General features: G+C 43.2%; 1 protein-coding gene across 1 annotated transcript in view; it reads right to left on the bottom strand.

Moving 5' to 3' along the window:
- Window positions 1–24,528, bottom strand: part of UBR4 (ubiquitin protein ligase E3 component n-recognin 4) — a 78,216-nt gene that overhangs the window by 39,868 nt on the left and 13,820 nt on the right. The window contains exons 20-57 of the mRNA XM_082328906.1: window positions 23,766–23,898; window positions 23,276–23,355; window positions 22,512–22,640; window positions 21,868–22,050; window positions 21,520–21,642; window positions 21,201–21,430; window positions 20,421–20,545; window positions 19,749–19,846; window positions 19,463–19,620; window positions 18,538–18,747; window positions 17,420–17,521; window positions 16,430–16,530; window positions 16,049–16,247; window positions 15,632–15,820; window positions 15,206–15,269; window positions 14,825–15,016; window positions 14,124–14,194; window positions 13,839–13,986; window positions 13,095–13,322; window positions 12,705–12,875; window positions 12,431–12,613; window positions 11,991–12,149; window positions 11,224–11,376; window positions 10,700–10,927; window positions 9,668–9,825; window positions 8,434–8,605; window positions 8,071–8,272; window positions 7,612–7,775; window positions 7,172–7,388; window positions 6,554–6,770; window positions 3,928–3,991; window positions 3,313–3,447; window positions 2,474–2,648; window positions 2,102–2,239; window positions 1,537–1,658; window positions 1,067–1,178; window positions 406–536; window positions 86–263 (exon numbers count right to left, since the gene is read on the bottom strand). Of these exons, the coding sequence (XP_082185032.1) occupies window positions 86–263; window positions 406–536; window positions 1,067–1,178; window positions 1,537–1,658; window positions 2,102–2,239; window positions 2,474–2,648; window positions 3,313–3,447; window positions 3,928–3,991; window positions 6,554–6,770; window positions 7,172–7,388; window positions 7,612–7,775; window positions 8,071–8,272; window positions 8,434–8,605; window positions 9,668–9,825; window positions 10,700–10,927; window positions 11,224–11,376; window positions 11,991–12,149; window positions 12,431–12,613; window positions 12,705–12,875; window positions 13,095–13,322; window positions 13,839–13,986; window positions 14,124–14,194; window positions 14,825–15,016; window positions 15,206–15,269; window positions 15,632–15,820; window positions 16,049–16,247; window positions 16,430–16,530; window positions 17,420–17,521; window positions 18,538–18,747; window positions 19,463–19,620; window positions 19,749–19,846; window positions 20,421–20,545; window positions 21,201–21,430; window positions 21,520–21,642; window positions 21,868–22,050; window positions 22,512–22,640; window positions 23,276–23,355; window positions 23,766–23,898 (5,842 nt within the window). The remainder of the gene's footprint in view (window positions 1–85; window positions 264–405; window positions 537–1,066; window positions 1,179–1,536; window positions 1,659–2,101; window positions 2,240–2,473; window positions 2,649–3,312; window positions 3,448–3,927; window positions 3,992–6,553; window positions 6,771–7,171; window positions 7,389–7,611; window positions 7,776–8,070; window positions 8,273–8,433; window positions 8,606–9,667; window positions 9,826–10,699; window positions 10,928–11,223; window positions 11,377–11,990; window positions 12,150–12,430; window positions 12,614–12,704; window positions 12,876–13,094; window positions 13,323–13,838; window positions 13,987–14,123; window positions 14,195–14,824; window positions 15,017–15,205; window positions 15,270–15,631; window positions 15,821–16,048; window positions 16,248–16,429; window positions 16,531–17,419; window positions 17,522–18,537; window positions 18,748–19,462; window positions 19,621–19,748; window positions 19,847–20,420; window positions 20,546–21,200; window positions 21,431–21,519; window positions 21,643–21,867; window positions 22,051–22,511; window positions 22,641–23,275; window positions 23,356–23,765; window positions 23,899–24,528) is intronic.

Raw genomic sequence — 24,528 nt, 5'->3', positions numbered from 1 at the left:
ACGTCGACAGCTTCTGCTCTGTTTCCTTCCCAGTTTCCTCATATTCTATTTACCTTTTTGACTGCCAATAATGCCTACATCTTACCTTGCTGATCTTGTTGCAGGCTCAGGGCAATAGCTAGTTCCACCATTGTTTCATCATCTGCATCTGGAGGAATATCCAGCATAGGAGGGAATCCCTCTGCTCCAGCCAGAAGAGCCTCCAGGGGAGAAGGATTCCCATTATTCACATTTTCAGAAGTCTCCAGAACCATAGATTCGGACTACGGAGAGGAAACACAGTGAGAGCTTTCACCAAACCACCACCAGCTAATAGAGCACTACAAACTGAGTCATCATAACTAAATTAAACTCAAGTACCTAACGTACTTAACAGGCGCCAAAGAGAAGAAACGCTGGACTTACCACCATCTCGAAGTCCCCATGATCAACTTCGCTTTGCTCTTGGCTTTCTTGTCGGATATGCTCGCCGTTTGCTATCCCAGAACTCTGCAGCTTGTCTTCCGCGTCGTCGTCATCATCGTCATCCTTATCTCCTGAGTTACAAAGGATTAATTCACAAACGTGCTCTTTCCTCACATCATCACGAACAAGGTAATTAACGCTGGAGATAAACCTAAGCTGTCCTCAGTTTACTCACAGTCACTAATAGATTCCATGACAACTACAATTCATGTCAATGCAAAAAAAGTATCTCTTGGATGGAGATCCAATACCCGAATTTTGGTGTGCACACATCTTTATGACTGATTTATAAGGACTTGAAAATATGCACAGAAATACTAGGGCAGTCTGGATTACTACCCCCTAGATAAACAGTCAGATTTCCCTAACACTGAAATGGGAATATCTCAGAGATCTCCTCTTTGAACCCAAGAACACCAAAGAAGAGGTGAATGTTTAAAAAAAAAAAAAAAAAAAAGTTTTTTAGGGGTCAAGAGAGAGAAAAGACAAGAAAAAGACTGGGTTTTGTTCCATTTAAAAGACTACTTTATTTTCTTGTCTTTTCTGACAAATAAAGTAGGTCATGCTCATTTAAAGGCAAAGATGAATGGATCTTGCATACCCATAGGAGTATTGCTCCGAGGGGAGGATGGCAAGGTGACATGTCTCCGCTTGTTCCTTGGTCTCAGCACTCTGATCAAAGCTTGTTTGCAAGAAAAGCTCACTGCAGGATCCTAGAGGGTTAATAATTAATCATTAAACTTCTTAAGCTTTAAGTGCTTATTCACAGTATTTGGAAAGATAGCTAAAAATACACTTATGACTCTCTGTTGGTCATGATTCACATAAGACATACGTCACTGCCCAACTTCTGAACTCCATTTCCCTCAGCAATAAAGCAATACTTATTGTTCCACATGCAGCGCATCACAAACGTTATCAAAATACAAGGAGAGAAATCTCTCCTTCGTTCACTTCTGGCTCTATGTCTCTATTTTGTATCTGTACTATGTATTATCACTCCACCTGTATTTAATTCTCTTCATATTACCAGTGTTACAGGCTGATGCAGAGCACAGCAACATTACATACCGGGCAAAGCAACATCTGCATGTAGATCTTGGATGCTGTATGGATACAATCCAGTTCACACGTGCAGTATCCATGGATAATATCCACCAAAGCATTGACTGTGGCTTCAACATGAGTGAGACCTAAGGAGGAATAAAAGTAGGACTGTAATCAACTATCTTTCCAGTTTGGCACAGAGTGAGACACTGCAGGAAGCATCTTTTTTGTAGAATTCAAGGCACACTGTTAGCACCACAAATATATTGAAGTTTCAACCCCACATGAGCTTACACACCAGTCTTGTCTGCCCAACAGAATACTGTGCACGCCATATACCAGCGCCCCTGAATATCCTCTAACACCATCCATGAAGTCACATGTGAATAAATCAATCATCAGTCCCTTTTTAGCACAATACACATACCTTTGAACAAAAGCATTAGAGCAGATATACCTTAGAAAGCATTCATTGCATCCTTAACACCCTAAGCCTAGTTTGTAAACAGAGAAAATGACTTGTTCCAAGCTAAAATAGCCTCCTTCAAAATACACAAACTTTACAATAGCAAAAGAAGAACTAGCACACCTGGCAAGCAGGCAGGGGCAAGGAAGGCGTTTTTGGGTTTCGATGCATGTAGCTTCCAGAAGTGGTTGACCAGCTGGGTAATAAATGTGCAGCCATCTCCTTCAGCCTGTTTCTGGGCCTCTTGCCCTTCTTCATTCTCTGTACAGATTAAAAAACAGTTGTCAGATATGCGCAGGCGAAAACGTTAACAAGGAGGGTAACACCAAGTTTACTTGAAATGGCTTTTGTTAGAGGCTCTGATGTCCTCATTACAAGGACTATCACACATCTAACAAACGTGTCAAATACAATCCCTGTCACACCGAACCAGATACCCCACGACACGTTCAGTTATCACAAGAGAAAGCTGGAGAAAAATCCAGACTTCTCTACCTGTTTCCAACTGTGGCAGCTTTGATTCCGTATAATGGACCAGATTGTTGGGTCTCATAATAGCAATGGATCGAGCGGTGATGACCAGCCTCTGAAACACTTCAGGATCAAGGTCCTTTCCTTCTTTGGTTGAGGAACTCAAATACTGAATGGCTTTACTTAACAATGCTTGATCCTGTAAAGTGAAAGGTAACATAGGCAAAGGAAAACAAAAGACAGCAACACAACAAGGGAACTGGAATACAACTGCAGGACAGATCCTGGGGAAATCTGGCACTTGCTGCTTTAACTCTTGGCCAATGTCATCTAAGAAGGACAACTAATATTAAGAAGTCATCCTGTAAAGGAAGAAATCTGGCTTGAGAATGGATTTTCACATTTTCTTCCCCTCAGGCTTAAATGCGGATGGAAAGACCAGGGTATGAACATAATCATTCCAGTGGTTAGCAAAGGCTATCGGCAGGCATCCGTGCATTTACTGCAATTATGTTGGCACACAGTCTAACCACTACTTACCCTAGCATTTTCCTAACACCCTAAGCCAGATGCCTGTGGAAACGGAAACCAGAGCTACGAAGTTTGCAAACAAACTTCATGCATTTAGAGATCCTGACTTCTCTAGATTAACTGACATGATTTCCCAACAAAATCTTCAAAAAGCATTTGAAGTAGTGAAGTTCTGGTGAAACACAAAAGCCAGCAAGGCAGGCAGCAGGAGCTAAAGGAAAATTAGCCAGCAGGTTTACGCTGCAGGGAGGAAGGGCTTTGTAGGGGCGTGCTGCACCTCAGCCATAAACTGGCACGTTACAGGAGACACTGAAATCCTTGCACCGTGTTACCTTGTGGTTATGGTATGCTGAGCGGCTGGTGTGCAAGCTAGCCAAGAGGCTCTTGGTTTGCTGCTGGACGCTGGAAGGAGCTGGCATGGAGAGCAGCATAGTAGCCAGTTCCTGAGCTGCCACCTTATTCTTCTCCTGCTCCCAAGAACAGAAAAAAACATTCTTCAGTCCATTTCCCATTAAGGTGATGCACGAGTCTGATTTCTCAGCGTACCTGCAGCTCCCTCCCCTCCTTGCACTGCGCATACAAGTTTCTGCCTTCCTTCAGTACAGTTTTGATAGCCTCCTCAATTTATTATTTGACATTTAAGGAACATTTCACATGTCTACACAAGAAAAGTCCTCTTGAGATTTATGGGCTTCTACTCTGCTGTTTTTGTAAACGAGGTCACTCTACAGCACAAAAATCCCACCAGCCATAAATGCAAATGCCAATTGTCATTCTAAACTAGTTTCAAATGCTTTTCGCTAAGTCAACTTTCAGATCAGCGCTCTGAGCAAAACGGATGCGGCTCTCTTCTGTATCAGGCCCCCAGGGCTGCAGGAGGTGCTGCTGATCTTGCCCCTCCTCCCCCATCTCTGAAAGCTCAAGAATGTATTCAGAAAGTTACTTGCCTTCTCATTGACTGGTCCTACAGCAAAGCAGCTTTCCAGTGCTTCTAAAGAACTCACTACTAGCCTGAAGGGAGAAAGGAAAGCAGGCTTGAGTACAGCAACCCTTCTCTCTCCTTAGCACTTTGCTTTATGCGGGCTACAGTCATGAGTAGCTCAGAGACAGCTAACGAATGCCAAGTACAAAATCAAAGCATGATAAAACCTGCCACAGGCACCATGCATATCATTTCATTGTGTTACAGACCAGAGTTAAACCTGGCTCACGCTCACAGACAAACTTAGGACTGCTTTAATAATCCACAGCTGAAAGACAGGGGCTTTTCTCTACCAAAGAGGATAAAACATTTCCTTACACAGCCTGCAGCAGGGATAACTTGGATTGTCTTGACAGTACCAATTCACCATGGCCCACAGACGTACATATGACTGCAGATCAAGGGGTGGTATGACACATGGGAAAAAGCGTAACCGACTTTTCTAAGGGAGCAAGATTCTACTCGCTTGCTGTTTTCACACAGGTTGCTCCTTCCAATTTGGAGTTTCAGCACAAAATATTCCAGAGGAAAATTAACTTGGAGCACTGAGTACGACCCAAGTGAGAGATGCCGAAGTCCAAACTTTTGACAGCGGTAAGGCAGGCTAGTAAAATACTTGCCCCAAGGGAAAACCTTATTTACAACTTGCGGCAAAGTGCTGAATCTCCCTTGCAGCACCACTTCATGCCTCGCGGTAGAACTACCTGAAATGCCATCTGACACACCAGAAGGAGCAGTGCGAGAATACAGGAAAAAGGAGGGAAGAGAGAGCATTAAGGGGAGAAATAACAGTGTAGGATTGGATACGAGGTAGAAGAAACAACAATTGTCTGGTCTGGTGGGGATAAATAACATTACATTCCCCTACCCGCAGCCACCCTCCATAAAGCTAGTAGGGGAATATAAGTGGGATAAAAAGACGCAAGGAAGGAACAAAGCGAAAAGAGGAGACTGTCAAACAAGCAACAGTTACGCTGTATACAGCAAAAATCTGCAAACCACCTCATCTTTACATTTCGCTAAACCATCTGCCATGCAATGACCAGAATGTAAAGAAGCAAATGTCACTTGGAAAACAAAAAAAAACAGTCAACAAAAGCCACATCATGTGTTCTGTCTCTCTGACACACACTCATTCGTGCAGAGAAAAGGATGGCATACTAACCGGTCCAGGGTGGTTAGGGACTCAGTTTCAGAACTTTGGGGGAGCAAAGAAAAAGGAAAAAAAAATAAAAATGTGTAAAGCTCACAGAAAAACTCCCTAGAACACATTCTAAGCAAAAGGCAAATTAAATGGGGAAATCAGGAAGCTGGGAGAGCGCTATATACAGTAAATCTGAGCACGGTTCTTTCTATCTGGGCAGCAGACACTTGCCTAGTAGCAAAACAAAGAAGATCCAGGCCACCTAGCACAGAGAAGCCAAGCACATTACTTAAAGCACCACCGAAGGTTAAATTTGAAGTACAGACACCAAACTTCTGATAGGAAAGCTGCCTCTTGCCTGCCATTAGTTGTTCCTACTCAAGAGGCCCTTTATAAGGTAACCATGCTGCATTCTGTAACACGTAAGTAAAAATAAAAAGAATATTTTTTTTGATTCTGAGTTTTTAGAATATAATCCCACGGCTTTGGAAAACCAGAAAGCATGTCTGTGCAGAGAGGGACATCTTGTGGAGATGTCACAGCAGAGAAGGGAAGAAAAGAGAAATTAAGCACAGGAAAAAATTCCATGAACTATTAGACAAAATATTAAAGGATCACCAAACAGGTCCTTCAGCTGGACATAGCTGCCACTTCAAGCCCTGAAGCTTTACCTGAGAATTTCAGTAAGACAAAATGAACCATCATTTACTCACAGTCAAGCAGCGTATCCCTTAAAACGCTCATTTTTCAGCAGTGCTAGTTCCTCTCTGATCTGTTTCCCTCCTATCCTTGCTGGCTTGCCAGGCTTTCTACAACCCTTATGGCACAGACTGTATGAGCTCAGGGAAAGAACATGGAGTGGATATAAAAAAAAAAAAAGCAGTCTTTCTTCTGCTAAATATATGCCCAGCTCACCCTTATGGTTTGACTCGCAATAGGGATATTGGGGGGGTGGGGACCTAACACTTTCTCCACCACAGTAGTTAAACCTGAGACATAGAGGCTACACGATAAGTTGGTGGGAACCACTCGCCTAAAAAGCAAGGTCAAACACAAAGTCCTCCTCAAAACTGAACTTAACTTCAGAGAGGCCTGACCTTTGTGAGCTCTAGAGAATGAAAAAGGGCCAGCTTGAAATGAGAAAATGTACCAAGAGGGCAGAAATCTCTTTTAGCTCTTCAAGACTGCTGTAACAAATGAACTTAGCAACATGAAGCATGCACACAGATCTATCCATCTACTCCACCAGATAAATCAAGAGGGAGCACAAAGCCCTCCATAGAAGATAATGATTGACTTTTCAGTTGTTGTTTTGAATGGCTGTGAGAACCAACTCCCTAACTCCCTGAAGTTCTCCCAGTTAAGACAGGCACACAAGTGTACCGAGGTCCCCTCTAGAGCAACTACCCATTTTCAAGGAGAAACAAAAGAAAGACGGCAGAAATACCTCTCCAGGACAGTGCCACTGGCAGCAGCAGGGGTAGCCGACTCCGTGTCTCCAGTGCCATTCCCTTGATTCAGGTTTGGGGGACAAACGTTGCTCACTGAAGCAGATGGGAAATCCTCGGGGGGCTCATCAGGCCATCCAAACTGCTCTTTGGTTTTGCCATAAATTTTTATGGAATCCATCATTGTGACTCCAGCAGGATCCACAGAAGCCCCAACTGCAGCGATGAGAGAAATTTCTTAAAAACTAACAAAACAGTTTCTTTTGAATACAAACAAGCATAGCCTCGTAAGGTCAGGATAGCGATTACACTGCACCATTAATATACAGTCACTCTGACAGTTTCATCTCCTTTTCAAAGCCACTTCCCTTCTCTATTACCTCAACACAAAACTATTGAGCTGAACTGAGCTATTGCACCTTCATCCACTGCAGCAAGAAACCGGGCCATATATAAAGTTATTAAATGTTCAGGATCCGCCCCCTGAACTGTTTCTGTAGTCAGGTCAAACAAACAGCTTGTGGAAACCCTCCCTACTACGAGGTGAAGCACAGTAGCTTCAACCCACGCAAGCAAAACCAGCAGGTAGTCAAAGCAAACAATTAACAAAGACTTACTGAAGATGGTTAGTTTTTTATCAGCCTGCAAGGCCTCCTCGCGAGTGAAAGGGAAGTCAAACCAACGAGCCCTGGTCATGTTCAGCTGCATGGTGCGGCCAAAGATCTCCAAGTATGAGGGCGCTCTCTCTATCGCTTGTGTGCCAATCTGGATCCGCATGCCTGTCATCACCATCGTGCTGTTATTGTTCGTCACTTCAATGGTGAAACCCCCAGGCTGCAGAAGACAAATCACCGCTCAGAAAGGCGAAGTAAAAAATTTACTCCTAAGCTAAGAATCTGAAGTCTGTACACAGATGCCTCCACTATTCATCTAACAGTATCGTGGGATTTGTACAGGGTCATTTTAACAATGCAGACTTCCAAGAAAAGACATGCTATCAATTCGGACAATAACATCACCTAGAAGCCCAACAGAATCCCCGAATTGCCCCATTTACCTTTGTGTTGGCCACATACATGCCAGTGGAATTGAGCCGGTGCTTGATCTGCTGAGCATTGTAAACCTGCAGCAGGTCGTTGCCTCCAAACTCTACATCTGTGAGTTGCTGGTTGTGTTCAAAGAAGTCGATAGGGAAGTTCACTTGGCTGGATGTGCGAGTTGCTAGAAGGGAAGAGAGACGTTTTTGACAAAATACATTCTAAACAGGTGAAGCTATGGTAAAAAAGCTGCAGAATGAGCTTCCCTCCTTTGGAAATGCCCATGCGAGCCAGATAGCTATGTATTTTTATATACATCTATGGAAACACTTTACCCAGACTTAGCCAGTACTTAGCCCTGAGGTTAACTGGTAATTGTCAGAAGTGAACGTCTTAAGTATCTATACGATGCTGACCAATCTTTGCATCTACATTTACCACCGCTACCTTGCACAAGATATGCACGAGAAGTCCCTTACTAATAGCAGCTGCCTTGCGCTTGCGAACTGGCTTCATGATGCTGATGACGCTGCTAGGCTGGAGAGAGGGCTGCAGCCAGTAGGAGGTATTCTCTACGTTGGCCATGTAGATCCTCAGGCTGCCGTCTTCACACAGGAGGATCATAGTGGTCCTCTGCTGCTCATTGCAGGCTGTGTGACGGATGGCCACCATGTCCTGAATCTGCAAAGGCAAGCAATGCAGGTCAAGGAAAGGACCTGGCAACTGCTGCTTGAGGAAACAAACTCTTTGCATTAGAAAAGCTGCAAATACTAGAAATCCTGTGGATGGAACAACAAGAAACCGCATTCAAAGGGCCAAAAATACAGGGAATTATGACTAACCTTTGCTTTGGCTGGCAAGGTTTTTATCTCCTGGATGAGAAAGGTGTCCGGCTTCACCATCACCACCAGTGGGACACCTGTGGTTTGCTGAACACAGCACACCAAGCCAGGATGGTTCATCACCTCAGACCACTGACACAGTGCCGGTGAAGTCTTACTCCCACCGTTTGAACTGCAAGAAACGAAGGGCAGAATGACATTAATTTAAGAAGCAACAACAGGTGAAAACACACAAAATCCATCACCTTCAAATGAGTTAAAGCTTCATCCTCAGCAGGAATTCAAAGCAATGTATTAATGACCAGCCAGGAACACCAGTGCCCCATTTATGGGTGAGAAACCCGAGACAGTCACTTGAGTGGGCAGAAGGCACAAGCACCCCAATTCACAGCCCTGATCTCTACCCTGAAAACTCAAGGAAAGGCACTTACTTAGTAACATTTTATGCCCAAAACTAAGGAAGTCATTTGAAAATGGCTTTGAACTACCTTTTTATCTGAACAGAGGCACAGTTCCATGTTTCAACACACCCACTGGCACTAAGCAAAGGCCAATGAAGGAGAATCTGTGTGACTCTGCTCAGTGGAGAAAAATAAAGCTGCAAAAAGACTAATCCAAACTCGACTAGGGCTAGGGAGCTCTTGGAAGCTGACCCTTCTCCAGAGCCTACTCACGACAGCGGCTTTGTGTCAGGCTAGTGAAGAGTCTGTGGCCTAAATGCCCAGCTCTGGTTGTCAGAACAGATGACAGAACAGCTTTTTTCTTGCCACATTCGTAGCATAAGAGATTGGTTTCCCTCAAGGGAGCCTGAAAATAAGCCTGAATATGCACAATACACAAGGTCCACTGCACTACTGGTGCCGAAAGGAAACAAAGGCTTCCTGCTCTGCAGCCTCGCGAGGGTGGGTAATCCCATCGGTTCCAGCTGCTGCACCAGTAGCAGCTCTGCACTGTGCAGCAAGGCTGCTCTGAAGCCACCTTTCTGATGTGAAATCCTAGTGGAAAGAAAAAAATGCATACGCGCCCCACTGCCGAAATGGTCAGCTTTGGTTTCAAACCATTCTGCAATTGGGGCAGAAGCAACAAGAAAAGCAGCAAGAAATCATCAGTCAAAAAGGGGATCTTCACCACAAGCTTTGGCCACTCAGAGCTGGGATGTTAAGAATAATTAGTAATATTTATTAGTAATAAACAGAAATTAAAACTTCAGGGGAGCCTTCCACACAAGCCTCACCTCTTTATGTTAATCGGGAATAGCCGCTGCACTTCCAGATTGGCCCGGCTGATGGTGGCTGCAAAGGATTTGCCTTGACAGTAACTGAAGAACAACATCTGTAGCACATGGGAGTAATACACTGACACACCGCCTCCTGCTACCTGGCCATTACTGTCCTGTAGGATCCGAGAGAAACGACGACATTTAAGATAAACACACATCCTCCAAAACGCTCTTCTCAGGCTTTTAAATTTCTCATGATGGAATTATTCCCAAAGCCTCTCCCCCGCCCCCTCCCCACCAGTGAGAGAACGCAGCTCTAAATGACAATTTTCTAAGCTCAACTCCTTGGTGAACTCATCCATCAGATACTTCAAAGGCTTTTGAAGGGGTACTGAGATTGCATACCCGTAGGCTGTAGGTAGCGCCCTCAGCTACCGCATCGGTGTGCTTGAATGTTGTATGACAATCTCACATGGAGCACTCCCCATGTTCCCAGCTCATAAAAGAGCTTTCCCGAGGGCCGCCTTCTCATCTATTCCCCTGTTTTGGAGCAGGCTGGGGTAAAAACACTCAATGAAATGTGGACAGATTTTAAAAGTCACCCCCAAGACTACAGAGCTGCTATTGACCAGAAGCAAAGGCTCACTCCACCTCTGCAGCCCCAGCAATGGTCAGTAACTTTACCCATTCTGGTTACTGCGCCTTTGGAGTGCCTCGCTCTGAGAACAGCACTGCTCTGAAGCCATCTCCCTGCTGGGCATGACTTCAGAGCCAGCCATGGAAAACAGGCTCCATTTTCTAGATGAAAGGATCAAGGGGTTTAATTTTCAACCCCACCCCCTTTCACTGCAAGGCTATTTCTCTCCTTAGAGGAATGGCAAGCTCATTGATCTAGATCAGGGGGCTTAAAAGGAGAAAAAAAAAAAAAAAAACCAACCAAACCAACAAACAGGAAAAAAGGGAAACTTCTGCCTTCAAATGTACGACACAAACAAAAGAGAGAAAGCCACTGCAGCCCATACTACAAGAAAGGGAAGTCACTGGCACCTTTAGGTCCTCGTGATTGACTTCAAGCACATTGGTGACATAGAATGGTCCATGCTGGGCACTGCTCGCCTCCTCCATGAGCTGCGTATAGATGTACCCAGCGGAGGACATGATCACTATTATGTTCTTCCCCTCCTCGTTGAAAAGGAAAGTGACATCCCTGATTTTGGAACTCGGTAGAAGGAAATAGAAAGTTGGACTCAAGGCATCTACAGAGAGATCGTAAATCTGTGGGAAGAATCAAGAAAATAATTAACTACTACAATACAAAACACTGCAAACGGACAAAAGCTGAGACAAAGGAATGCCTATTAGATGCTATAGTTCACTTTTTTGCTCTTTGGGTTCTTTGGTTTTGCTTTTTCTTATGGCCACAGTAGCCAAACACCACAAATTTATATTTCTGATTTATTTCTAACTAAGAATATTATCACATTCTTCTGCATGCAACTCTGCAAAGGTCCAGACTCTAACGTCTCAAAGAAGACAACCACTTATCATCAACAGCTTACGATCAAACATACCTTCACAAAGTCTGCAGTCACAATAGCAAGCTCTGTTTGAGATCCTGGCAGCCACACAGCTTTAATGATGAAATTCCCAGTGGCTAGTTGGGGATGAAGTACCAGATGATCAGAGACTGATCCAGAGCTGCTGAATGTTAGCACGTGGCAGTCCTGGAGTAACGAAAAAGATTGGTCAAGTATTAGAACACAATGTTTATAAACATTTCAAGCCAAGAACGGAGTTAAAAGCCAGCATTCCTCTTAGGGCCAATAAGGATTCAGAGTAAGAATCTAAAATTCCTGCATTTAAGATAAATGACACGAAAGTTTGTAAAGAAAAAAACCAAAACCCAAACCAACACCACACAGAGCCCAGCTGTTTCTTAGGTAAATAATAGATTTGTGGATTCTGCACTGTGAAAGCTGAATCTAAATTTGGGAGAATACAAAAAAGAGGCGGCATTGCTACAAAACACCGGCTGTTACAGACTAGTTCTAACACGCTAAGTTTCACATGATTAAACCTTGACTCCTGTCTTAAAGTAAAATTGGCCTAAAAACAATAAGAAGTATTATTTTATTCAAGGCACTGTCTCATTTATTATATTACTCATACAATTACTGCTTCTTTCACTTCATATTTTTAGTAGGAAAGTGATGCACGAGCTAAAATCAGTGACAGACCTTTGGAGCCAGCTCTGCACTAGCTCCTCAGAGGAAAGAAATACAGCTGGTTTTGAGCTGACGTTTCCAACTGCCCAGAAAAGGGTTTGTCAGGTACTTACTTTCAGTCCACACACAGCTAGGTAGTCCTCCTTGCAGGGATTTCCAGTTAGGCTCAGTACAGTAAACGGAACGGGTGCGGACGCGAGGCGAGTAAGGGTCAATTTTCTTTTGCTGGAGTCTGCTTGTTTGAGCAAGGCTGAGAGCTGAAGGACTGTAATCTGCAGAACAAAATGAACTTAGTTACCCAACTTCACAACTGAGCGGAAAAAGGCATTTCCATTTCAGCTCTATGACTGTGTCCCCACAGTTGCCATTGTTTCTGCTGCAAGAACTCTTTTCTCCGAAGAATGAGAGGTTTTTCTAAGGTATTGAATATTTTACAGAAGATCCAGACCTCAGGACAGGCAGAACAAATCATATTCTCCTTCTTGTTCAGTATTCGAAGGCTGTTTCATTTTCTTTAACAATCTAACACTCTCTACAGAGTTAGAGAACTCACCTTGCCCTTTTCGTGACTCACAGCCAGGTGCTGCCGACGTCCATGCGGGGACGACAGCACGCACATCGCCACCCGCCTCAGCACGTGGGCGCTGATCAGCTGCCGGATCGTCTGGCCCTGGTCACCGCTGTAGTTCATGCGGACGTTCTCAAAAGCACCTTCTTGAGAGCCCAGAGTTGGGACCTGAGTCGTTAGTAAAAGCATATCACTGAAAGTTTTCTGTTTAAAAGTGATCCCACCTACCCATAATCCAATCACTCCTTAAGTATCGTACCATCAACTGATCCGTCATTTCTACTGACTTGTCCAAAGTATGTAGCTCATTGAGAGCTTGCTGTGCACGACTGCTGCTCCCCATGGCCGAAGCTTGCTGGAAGTTTATCTGAATGGCATCCATCAGGAAATTCAGCATCTCCAGCACCAAAGGCGCAAAGGAGAAGTTGGCCTACAAGAAACAGATCAGGCAAGTGAGGCACAAGATGCTTCTGCTGCGAGTCTTCACAAGAGCTGCACGTCAACCGGTTTTTAAAGCCTGACACCACTTCTATGATCCCTCTTATAAAGAAGAGCATAAAAATCAAGCAACTTGGCTGATAACCAACACAGCCTGCCTAAGACCCTCATCATAAACCATCTTCTTTTAACAGCTAGCTGATAATTATACCTGGGACTGCAATTCCTCTCGACAGCCCTCAACGTTTCTACACAGGCTGCTCTTCTTGGGTTTTTCTTCGTCAGGGCCCTTCCCCTCACTGATGGTGACCTTGGCTTTCTCTGCAGGAGAAGTGCTGGCATGTCGAATGACACTCTCGGGCACTCTGGGCTCGCTCTGGAAGGCGGATTCTTTCATGGTAGAGCTCATACCACTGCTGGGAGTTCTCTTCACCAAAGCCTGGGAATGACACAGCAATGCTGAAAGCCCAAACCAGACTCAGTTTTACCACTGACAAAATGATTACAGATTGTAATAGCAGCAAGATTAACGTAATTTTAAAGAAATAGAGTGCAATTCTCTTAGATCACCATTTTAAAGAAATAACACAACAGTATCCTGCATGCCACTCTCCACGCAAGTATTAGAAAAACTTTCATATTTAACATAAAGTTACTTTGCTTCCAGTGGAAAACATGGGAAAAGGTGGTATCTGACGGCTGCGTAGCTTAAGCTAGCTTGCAAATTCTGTAAAGGTAGGTGGAATCCCAGTAGCCACTAGGACAGAGATTCGGCGTTAAAAAAAAAAAAAAATCGCCAGGCAAGCTGTAAATCAAGAGGGTTCATTATAAAGCCAAGGCCTTCAAGTCTATGCACTCGTATCATGACGTAACTTATTGCAGAACAGAAACCTCTGCAAAAAACTTTAAAAACTCAAGAAATCTCAGCTTGTATGTTGACATGAAGACACTTTACCAGGCAACTGCCATCTTCCTTGGCTCCACAGTCACAGAAGAACGACCCGTATTTGGCATAAGAAATCTCATGATCCTTGTGACAAACTTTAGCACAAACTGTGCAAACACCAACCCCATCAACCATCTTGCAAGTGTGACAGTGATACCTGCACAAAAGAAACCATATGAGTTATAAAATACAGTGCCTCAGGAAGGCTCCACAGACTGCAGGCCACAGACCGTTTCCTTCCCACTGGCCAGAAATACCAGTCTGAAATCCTGACCACAAGTTTGGGATACTTACCAGTGTTGATTCATGAATTCCTTCTGTGTGATGGTGAAGGTACAGAGTTTATTACAAAGAGAATCTTCATCCTGAAAAGAAGAAAGTCGTTTCAGAAAGGTGTTATAACTGCAGCTACAGTAAAGGCACATGGTAGAGAATACGTTCCTCAGACACTAAACGCGCATTTTAAGAACAGCAAGTTTTAGCACTACCTAGCTAAAAGAAGGCAGCTGGTATCAAACCACACAGAACGAGGAGATGGCGACATTTTATAACAACTCGAAAGAGTGAATCAAGAAAAAGAAAACCCTAACAAAAATAATATATTGGGACAACAAATTTTAAAGACAGCATTAATAACAGCTTTTTTCCCCCACCCAACAGCACTGAAAAGCCTAATCTAAGTTGCTTGTTGATATAAAAGCTAGTAATTGACAAACAAACCACTAGGAACAAACCCATCTTAGTCTATTTCTGCCTTTTTGTTTTCTAAAAAAAAAAAACAAACCAAACTTTTAACTTCTGTTGACTTCACAAAGTCAACAAACTACCCACAAATAGTCTCTTCCAGATCTGACAACTAGGATTCTTCACTCAGTCTCGCATTAGGAATAAACAACGACGACAAAATCTTCATTTATAACCTGAGTAATTCTGATTTGGAAGCTGCAAAATAAATCTGCATCTCATTTGCAGCATTAGCTGGGACTACTGCCTACCGAATCCTCAGCTTGAGAGTCCTCCTCCTCCACTGCCAACTCTTCCACCCAGTCTGAATCCACCTCAATCGCCCGTTCCTCTCCATCAACGGAAAGATGACTTGGTCCTTGGCCACTGGTCTGGCTCAGCGCATTGGTGACATCGGCCAGGTAAGAGACAATATGGCATGTACACTCCAGGATAGTCACATGCTATAAAGCAGAGATGAACGACAATGAGAGGCAACTTAGATCCCATAATAGCTGCTACAAGGCAAGAAAATATAACACTCCCCCTGAACAAATTGCTTTAAAACTCGCAATATGCAACCAAAACAGGACAGCTGATACAGCTCATGCTTGAGATTTATTCCTCCAAGTTAAGCAATAGACACGTCTTACCTTCCCTTGCATGACGTTTGCATTCATTTTTTCTACCACATTCTTTTGAGACAGGTATTTCTTGCTGTAACACAAAACAGTGGAGACGATCATTACAACTGGCAGTCTTTGGGAAATATAAACTCAGTTCTCACCAACAGCTTCCAGCATTCAGTTTGCTTTAGATTAGCAACAGGAAGCTTATAAATGCAGAAATTAAACCATCAAGAGTGGAAAAGATAAAGACACCACATGGCTGTTCTTAACAGGGCGACACAGATCGGCCTCTCTCAGACACTTTATAATCCAAACAACAAACAATAAACTAAAAATAAGCATGTGTCAGTAAACATGAACTTCTGTCCCCAAATTACCAGGGGAAAGAAACAAAAAATATCAGTCTACGCGATGCAGATGAACAAACAGCAGCATACAGTTCGCTCTTACCATCTGCCTAGCCAATCAACAGCAGCACCATGAAGCTGGAGGTGTCCCGCGCCTTGTCCTGCACTAGCCAAAGTTGCCATCACGACCATCAGTTCTGGAAAGCCTGTGCCATCACCGTTGGCCAACATTTCTGTTGCCATTGGTATCAGAGTACTCAGCAGAACAGTGCACACGCCTTCTCCGACTTGGCTAATCAAAAAGAAGAAAGTTTCAGACACGGTACATCACCCGCTGAAACACAGCTAAGCCCCACGCTGCAAGAGCGCTGACACAGCAATGCTTTCAGGGCAAACAGCCACGCCTGGCAAACAGAAAGCTGACGACAAGAAGCCATCAGCAACTCACAAGTAATCTGCATATGTAGAGAATAAAAGAAATGAACAGCATACAAAAGAAATTACAAAGGCTGTACTTTACCTGTTTTCCCGAACAATGTAAGTTGTCAAGAGTTGCAGCAGTTGCCTGTTCTCTTGAACAACGTCCAGTTGATCTGAATCTTTGGGTGGGGATGTGGTCATCCTGGTTAACCAGGCCTGGAGACGTACAGGCTCCACACAAGCCAGCTGAGCCAAAGAGCCACAAAGTCGCAACAGGCTGGGGTTGGGACTCTTCTCAGCTGGTGAAGAAAATGACTAGTGAGGGGCAGATGCTACAATGAATGCATTTGAAGATGCCTTTCCATTAAAAGCGTGAAGCTGTCACTCCGCTTCCCTTTAGAGCATCTTCATATCGCAGTCTAATACAAGAACAGTATAAGGTGGACAAAGGCAGGACAGAAGAGATTCAACAATCACTTACTTAGCTGGAAGAGCTTGGTGAAGAATTTCAGCACCCTGTTGCAGAACTTCGCCGAGAGGTTTTCATTGGCTGTCGCCATCATGATCTGGACCAGTTCTCCACTGTAGGGAGGGGGGAAATTAAGTCAGCTTTGTAAAAGTCAACCCATTCCTTTTTTTCATTTGCACTTAGTTACGTCTGCCCTCACATTTAAGACTGGTAATAGTTTGTACAACATTGCTCAGCACAGCAGCCGAGCCACAGAAATTGCTTTCAGACAAAAAGCAAACTCTTAGCACAGACTAAAACCTGTAAATCTCATGAGCTCCCGAGCAGCATATCAGTGTTCTCCACATATCAAGTAACACAAGGGCCTGTATTGGTTTCCAAACCAAAATTCAAGATTTTCTTGCCTATTTTTCCCTTCCATGTTAACAAAGCACAACGGCCAGCCACCAGACTGCTTCAATTTTGAACTGCTGAACAAGTAGAGAGCAAAACCAGACAATGGTCGCCTTTCTAACAGAGAAAGCCCTTCCTCCAGTTCACCCTCATATCTCGTCAGAAGACTGTTGTTGTGCTATGCTGTTTCCATCACAATTTGCTTACATAATTCTAAGTCAGGCCAACACCCCACCTCCACCCTTAACATTATCAACCCATTGCCCCGAGGAAGCGCTGAGAGAACTCGGGATTTTGCAACTGCCTTATAGACCAGCACCTCTCAAAAACCTCCTTATAATGCCTTTGACAAAACAATCATCTTGCAAGACTCCCCACTGATGCTCACTATGAGAACTCGCTGAACATTTTATTTGGAGTGACAAAGACCCTTCCCACACAGAAAATCTTCTCACACTAGTGCGCTGCTTGACGAGCATCCTATCCTTACAGGGTTCTGCCTTTTCCTGCGCAATGGCATTAACATCACTTAGGCGTTGACAGTGACAAGCTAAGAGAAAAAGGAAGGGAAATAAAGTCCCTGGGCTACAACTTTCAGGGTGACTTCACCTTTCTGAAAAGAATTCCTCCATGGCTTTTCGGGCCTGGCTGCTCTCCAGCTGTTTCTCCAGATGCTGCAAACATTCCTCCAAGATGGACTCATCCAGGCCACTGAGGATCAAAAGAGGCATATTAAGTAAGAATATATAAGAGCAATTTCAACAATTTCAACAATTCCGAGAGCCAAGAAGTGGTCAATTTTGCTAACACAATTCTCATAAACTTTCCGCTAGCTGAAAGCAGCTCTCCTTCCAAGAGACAGGAGAAAAATAACTGATGAATACACACACATAAACACCAACAAATCCACCAAATGTTCAGGAAAAAAGTGGCATGCGATGCTGTAGGCAAGTTACACAGTCAGAAACCTAGAATAATCTAGACCTTTCAGAGTCCTCACATTACAAAGTCCTCTAAATGGCTGCTCTTTTTACACTTTAAGTCTCTTTCAGTGTTACTCCTCCCCATTCTCTCCTGTGCTCATCCCCACTCCACAACACGCCCTGCAAGTAAAATCCAATTACGTTTACATTCTCTACCAGAAGATCTCCCTCTGAATACCTCCCATCCAGAGAGGATCAGTGTTAAACAGATGCAACATCATCATGCCTAATGGTTTTATGTTTCGGATGAGCGGAATCAACATCTGCGCATCAAGCTTATTCCCTCTACGCACACAGAGAGTAAGGGGTGGGAAGCACAAATCTGGCTAGTTTGCTACGATAAAGGAGGGATTAGCCACCCTTTTAAACAGCAAGAAGAGAGACAAAGGAATATAAAGCAAGTTAGGGTGGCATCTTCAGCTTTGATTTTGTGCTTGTATTTACATAATTTTCTATTTGCTTAAATAAAAAACTATCCAAATATATACACACTCCATCTAGAGTTACAAGAGATGATGAAAATCCACACTGCCTGAATGGCAGTGCTGAAAATTCTGGTAACATGAATAAAATATCTTGTATTTTTAGTCTACAAGTATAGAAGTCTTCAACAGATAAAAATAAGCTGATTTTTCGCCTTTCTGTTGTGCTGTTCAAGAACAGACGCTGATGTTTAAACATACTGTAGTAATTCTTTGTGTACAGCTTTCTTGGAAGAGAACTACAAGCCACAGAGCCCGTTACCTGTTTGGATCAGAGTGATGGGCCAGTATGTTATAGCATCCTGTGATCAGTTTCTCATAAACACGCGCCAGGAATTCATCTGATTCTGCAGGGCCCAAGATCCTTTCTAGGGAGTTGCTGCTTATCTCTGCCACGCTCTCTGTGCTGGTCTCCAAAAGGAGGGGCAATAGGGAATGAATCACCTGTGGCGGGTTCAAATCATCTGACCAGCTTGAAGAGAAAAGAAAACAAGTTAACTCTCTGTATGATGTATCAGAGAACACCCTTATTGGACAAATCAGAAGTCAGGCAAGTAAGGCACAAGTCTGGATGGAAGCCTGTGATAAAAACCCTTTTTAGAAAGCCAGGATAAATACACTAACGCAGCCATTTTTCCTCTCAGAAAAACTGTTCTCATTTGGAAAACTCTGCACTTTACGTTTGCATATATGCAGCTACAGCATTTTCCTAGACAGTCACGCTATCGCATACTACAGCTTTTGGACTTGTCTGCAGTGTCAACAACTATTTATTTGTTTCAGAATATCTTAGAGTAAGTCCCTGGGAAAAAAATAATCATTCTTTCATTTCTCTTTTTCCTTATGCTCTGAAAACATCACACAAATGAATAATAACAAAACAGAAATGGACTAAGTGGATCCATATTGCCTCAGTGTACATCTCAGTTTCTTCCAGTCCCTATTTAACAAAAAGGACTGAAGGTTTCTCTCAGGGAGTCTGACTTTTGGAGATACCAGATCAAGACAGAAAGGCTGTTTTTCATTCATTTAGAATTGTACACTGAAAGTAACTCTGTTAAAGGCTTAGTTCAAAATACAGCGCCAGTTCAGCAAGCGTCGCACCCTAACAGTCTGATGAAGACAGACATTCAGAAGAGCAGACAGATCTACGCAGCAAGAACGTAATATAAAAACCCATCACTTACACAACGAGATCCCCAGTGAGTCTGACCAGGGAGAGAAGGGTGTGTTTTAGGGAAGCTGCAAGAGGTAGGCTTTGGCTGCAGAGAGTACCGAGGTGGGCGGCCTGAACTGCGCTGATGTAGCTTTCTGCGGGGATCGTGTCATTCGCAAAGGCGTTGCGCTAAGGATTGAGACACACACGCACAAAAATCAGAACCATTTATCTTTACCGAAAGGCACACTGCCTGCCATTCCCAGCAATTTATGGAGTTAAGATCAGACCGGATCAATCCACGAGGCTGGACTCACCCATGAGCCAATGTTTGGAAACTCATTAGTATGAATGTTGTTCCACGATTCACATAAAGTCTGCACAGCTGATGGCAAGTTCTGAACAAGTGTCGGACCTGGAATTAACATGGAATCATAAATCACTGAGTAATTTCATGGGTCCTACTGAGAACCAGAATGCTTCTACAACAGTTTAAAACTAGATCATTTGATTAAGACACAACTGTAGCTAAGTTGAGCTGTAATTCTACTGAGGGCTAGTTTCATGCTTTTCTACAAGTCAAAATTATTCCTGAAGTTTGCAAGAGCTTCCAGCTTTTTCACTTTATTAAAACAACAGGAAACACGGCTAAAATACTAACTCGCAGCAGCCTTCAACCTATCAACATTTCACAATTCCCCTTACTATGCCACGCCACCGGAGCACCAACACGGTTATAAAAGCATTTCAATAAGGCAGATAAGCCCACAAGATAGTTACGGTTTCAAGGGTTGCCCAACTTTTTCAGGATTTTTTTTTTAGCATACTGAAAGGAAAAGACTTCCCAGTCTGCTGCTGACAGGATAATGCCCTCATTCGAACAAAGCAGTCGAGAACATAGAAGCCAGCATACAGCTTTGAATGTTGGCAGCATCGTAGAAAGCTTCACCTACAGAGAGAAGGAAATCTGAACTATCCAGTACGCTCACCTAGAGTATTAGATTTGCAACGGCTGGATCCAATGGCCAGGACAGCAGCATAACCTCGTAGCTTCTCTTCAGAGGGTTTGTTCTCAGTGGAGCCCTCTTCAGAGAGGCTCCGGAGCAAGTAAGATCTGCATTCAGGATGGAAAGGATTTGTTTCAGAAAACAGCTCTGCATTTCAGAACTAAGTGTGTCACTATAGTGACAGATAAGAAAGCAAACTTCTGAAGTTCTGCCCCATACTTCGTGTTACACTACTAAGGGAGTTCTGGGCTTTTATCTCCTCTAAGCTACTTACCAGGAAAAGCACCCACTCAAAAGAAAAAGCTGATTTACTTTTGCTTTCTTCTACATAGCTTCTAATGAGAGTTTAGAAGACTTCAGACTCTTAATGTAAGAATTAAACCCCCTCTCTTTCTTGATGGTCTGACAGTCTCAATATTATCTCAGTGAAATAACCTTAAGTTGCGCTATGCTAGAGAGTGGCAAGAGGAGGTTTCACCTTTGGAGGAAAAGCTGGTTTTGCAAGCTTGCAAGAAAGTCTTGAAAGATCAGACAAGGAGGCTACTTGGAAACAACAACTTCACATACATGGCTTGAGAAGCTACTTTTTATTCTTCTTTTAAAATAATCAAAACTCTACAGGACATAAGTTAGTACAATTATACTGGACTACAAAAAAAAAAAAAAAAGCACCTACCTCTAAGAAAACAGCAAACAAAATGCAAAGAAAGCCCTATGGCCAGAAGAAAATTGTATTCCTACTAGCGACCCTAAGGACTGTACCTGGTAAACGTAGCGTAAGTGTCAATAAGCTGTAGCGTAGCCGGCAGGAGGTTCTTGGTTATCTCTGAAGACTTGTGTGGATCAGTTTCTGCAGCTAGCTTGGAAAAGTGCTCATCCAGAGAAACCTGAATCTTGGAAATTGCAGCATCAAGGGTGTAAATGGACTGTAAACTGGGAACTTCGTGCAGTTGGAGAATAGTTGTGCAATCAACACCACAGAAAGAAGATATCTGAAAATACAAAGGGACGTAACAGTAAGTGCAAATCATTCCACGAAGACAGAAGCTCCATAAACACAATTGAATTCACACCACCTTACCTGTCGAGCAAAGTATTCCTCTGCTATTTCCACATCGTACTTCACTGAGCTGCACTTGCTGGAGGCCAATTCAATGAGAGAAGCAGCATGGTCAGCTTTCATGCCCTGCTTGGTAAGGTGATCCTACAGAGGCCAAAAAAAGACCTGTCACACTTTAAAAGTGCTCTAAAATTAACCACTCTGGCAATTACCAGACTAGAACACTTTAGAAAACACAGACACAAGTTCCCATTCTCACCACCATGCCCACATAACAAATCCCACACACAGTCAGCATGGAAGAACAAGAGACTGACATTCTTACTGCCAACAACATTACAAAACACCCCTATAAAGATGAGGCTGTACCTTGATCCACGTGACGTAAGACGTGATGCGCAGACGAGAAGACCAGCGCAACGTGTGTAAAATATCACATTCACTCATCTCTGGTGTGTTCATAGCCAATTGATTCATGTAGTTTTTGGATGGAGGCAAAATCCCTAGTATCCGCCACAGTATCAAGAAGTAGTACTGAAGTGCACAGGCTTCCTAAACAGAAGTACAGTTGGACAAATTAATAAAGAAAGATTGCAGTTTCAATCGTTACAGCTACTGAAATTATCTCATCAGACACTCTAGACTCCTGTAGATGTGCCAAATCAGATGAACACATGCTGGACTGAGTTTCTGTCATATTGTACAACAAATTATGCAACAAAGAGGAGTGAGAAAAAGGAAATATTATACAAAATTTTTCCGCTTCGTCATATTCTAGCCGGACCTCCTGGAATTACCAGGGACATAGAGCAAGTCTAAAACACATTATGAATTAAAAACTCATATGAGATGTACCGCCACCATAAACACTACCATGAGCTATGGGATTTTTAAATTCCCCATTACTCCAACCACTGTCCAAAATACTTTGGTTAAATACTTTGCTTGAAAATACTAAGTCTGAAAACTTGTTATTCCTCAACACAGACAACATTACAGCTGCACAGTCTTACCAGTGCAGTGACATTTTTGTTCTCTTTCCTCCTGAGTGTATCAAACTGTGACCCAGCTGCAAGTAACGAAGTCAGGGCTGTGTAGAGCTCATCATACTTCATGGTCCTAGAGAAAAGGACCTCACAAACCTGCAAGAGACGACAAGTCAGGATCGTTGCTTTTCAAATTGCACAGCTCTGCGTTTCTAAACAGTCAAGCTCTTCTCTGAAGTATTCAGAATACCCACAGACCAAAACTATGCAAAATAAAACATCAGGAAGTTAGTTCTGTCGGGTATTTCTCTCCCCAGTCAGAGTACCAATGAACTAGTTACAAGGGAGCATGCATGAAGCAAGTCTGTAACCTTGATGACAACAAATTTATTGAGGAAACAAAACCCAGGAAGAACATGGAGCAAAATGATGAGAAAGCAAGTCTAATGCCATGTGTCTTTGTCTCAGATGTTTCGGCAGCACTGAAAAATAAGTGTGGATATGATAGGGCACTCTGTCATAGCATACATACCGGAATCACAGGCATTACTACAAGTAGCCCACGACTTCTTCATAGATTTTGCACACCGACCTCCCTGACATGCAATTGGGCACAAAAAGGAATCCCATATTATCTTACTCAGCCACTATTCTTATCTCCACTTGGTGAAACATTTCTGCTCTAGCTGCTTCATCAAGTCTTTTCTTCTTGTCTGTTTTCCCTGGCGCTTGTCAAATCGACATGGCCCCCAAGGCTTACAGAAAGGTCTTTAAAACAGAAATCCCAATACCGTGCTATCCAGGCGGTTCAGATCATCTTCAGAAGCTTCTAGAGATAGGATGCAGTAGAATCTGGGCTGTGGAACTGTGTCTGGAACGTGAGGACAGAAAACAATGTTCAAAGTGAGTTTTAATTAGGCAGTATTGTGTTATCCTCTCTCCTCCATCCCCACAACCTTTCACATTTTAAGACTAATATCAGCTTCTACAAAGCCAGCTCCATGACACATTATACGTGCTTTTAACCTATGGTATATGCAGCCAGGGTTTCCTACTCATACAATCCTGGCATAATAAACACACACTCATTTTGAATTACCTGTAGCATACTCCTAGACGACAATAATTTTGTTTAACAAAACTTTTCCTGCATTACATGCATTTTTATCTATTGTTAACTACGCCCATTAAAAGCTACCCACCCCAGGGCACAGGCAGGGCTCTTATTTATTTGTAAAAGCAAATCTTGGAATAAAAAATTCCTCACATTTTCTTTCTTACCTGATGAACAGTGTTTGGTCCAGTTTTCTTCCACTTCTTTAAACGCATGATAAAGTGGGACAGATGTTCGTCTGCTACTGTCCTGGGATCCACTCACCCAGCCAATGGGCGGAGTCAGCAAATTATATTGCACCTAAGTTAAAAAAACAAAACAAAAGAAAAAAAAACACAAACAAAAAACCACCCATGGCATCCTTGTCATTAAGGGGTAGGAGGCAAAAATACCACCACTACCACCACCAACAGAAAGAGAGCCATAAAATACAAGCAACACCGTTGCTAAAACACAATCATTCCCAGCTTCTGAGGGAAGCCCTGGACCCCATCTGATGATTTTTATTCTGAAGCGAGCAGTCTAAATCAATGGTCAAGCTTCCAACAACTGAAAAAGCCACACACAAAACACTAGCGTCCCATTACTGAGAACGGTGCCAAAAACCTCAACAGTGAAAAGCTAAAGCAAGGACACGGCGTACAAGGTATTTGTGAAATGGTGCCTAAATACCTAAATACTCAAGATTTTGAAAGATAAGGCATTCATCCTGTCCTTAACAGGATTTATTAGGACAGGAGTTACACAAGGAATTTACACTCAAATGGAACCTGCTGCTAGGAATCAGCAACTGTAGTTTGTCACGCATTATAACCCCCAAAGGCTGGTAACAACGTCAAAACCGATTTACCCAGAGAGACCAGAACACACCAAACGATTGCCTATTACAGATTTCTGCTGGGTGATCAACTAAATATCCAGAACATGATG

The sequence above is a fragment of the Platalea leucorodia genome (assembly GCF_965183815.1).
Source record: "Platalea leucorodia genome assembly, chromosome: 17".
In the NCBI taxonomy this organism is placed as follows: domain Eukaryota; kingdom Metazoa; phylum Chordata; class Aves; order Pelecaniformes; family Threskiornithidae; genus Platalea; species Platalea leucorodia.
Note: the sequence above shows the minus strand (reverse complement) of the source record. Positions and strands in the feature narration are given on the sequence as shown.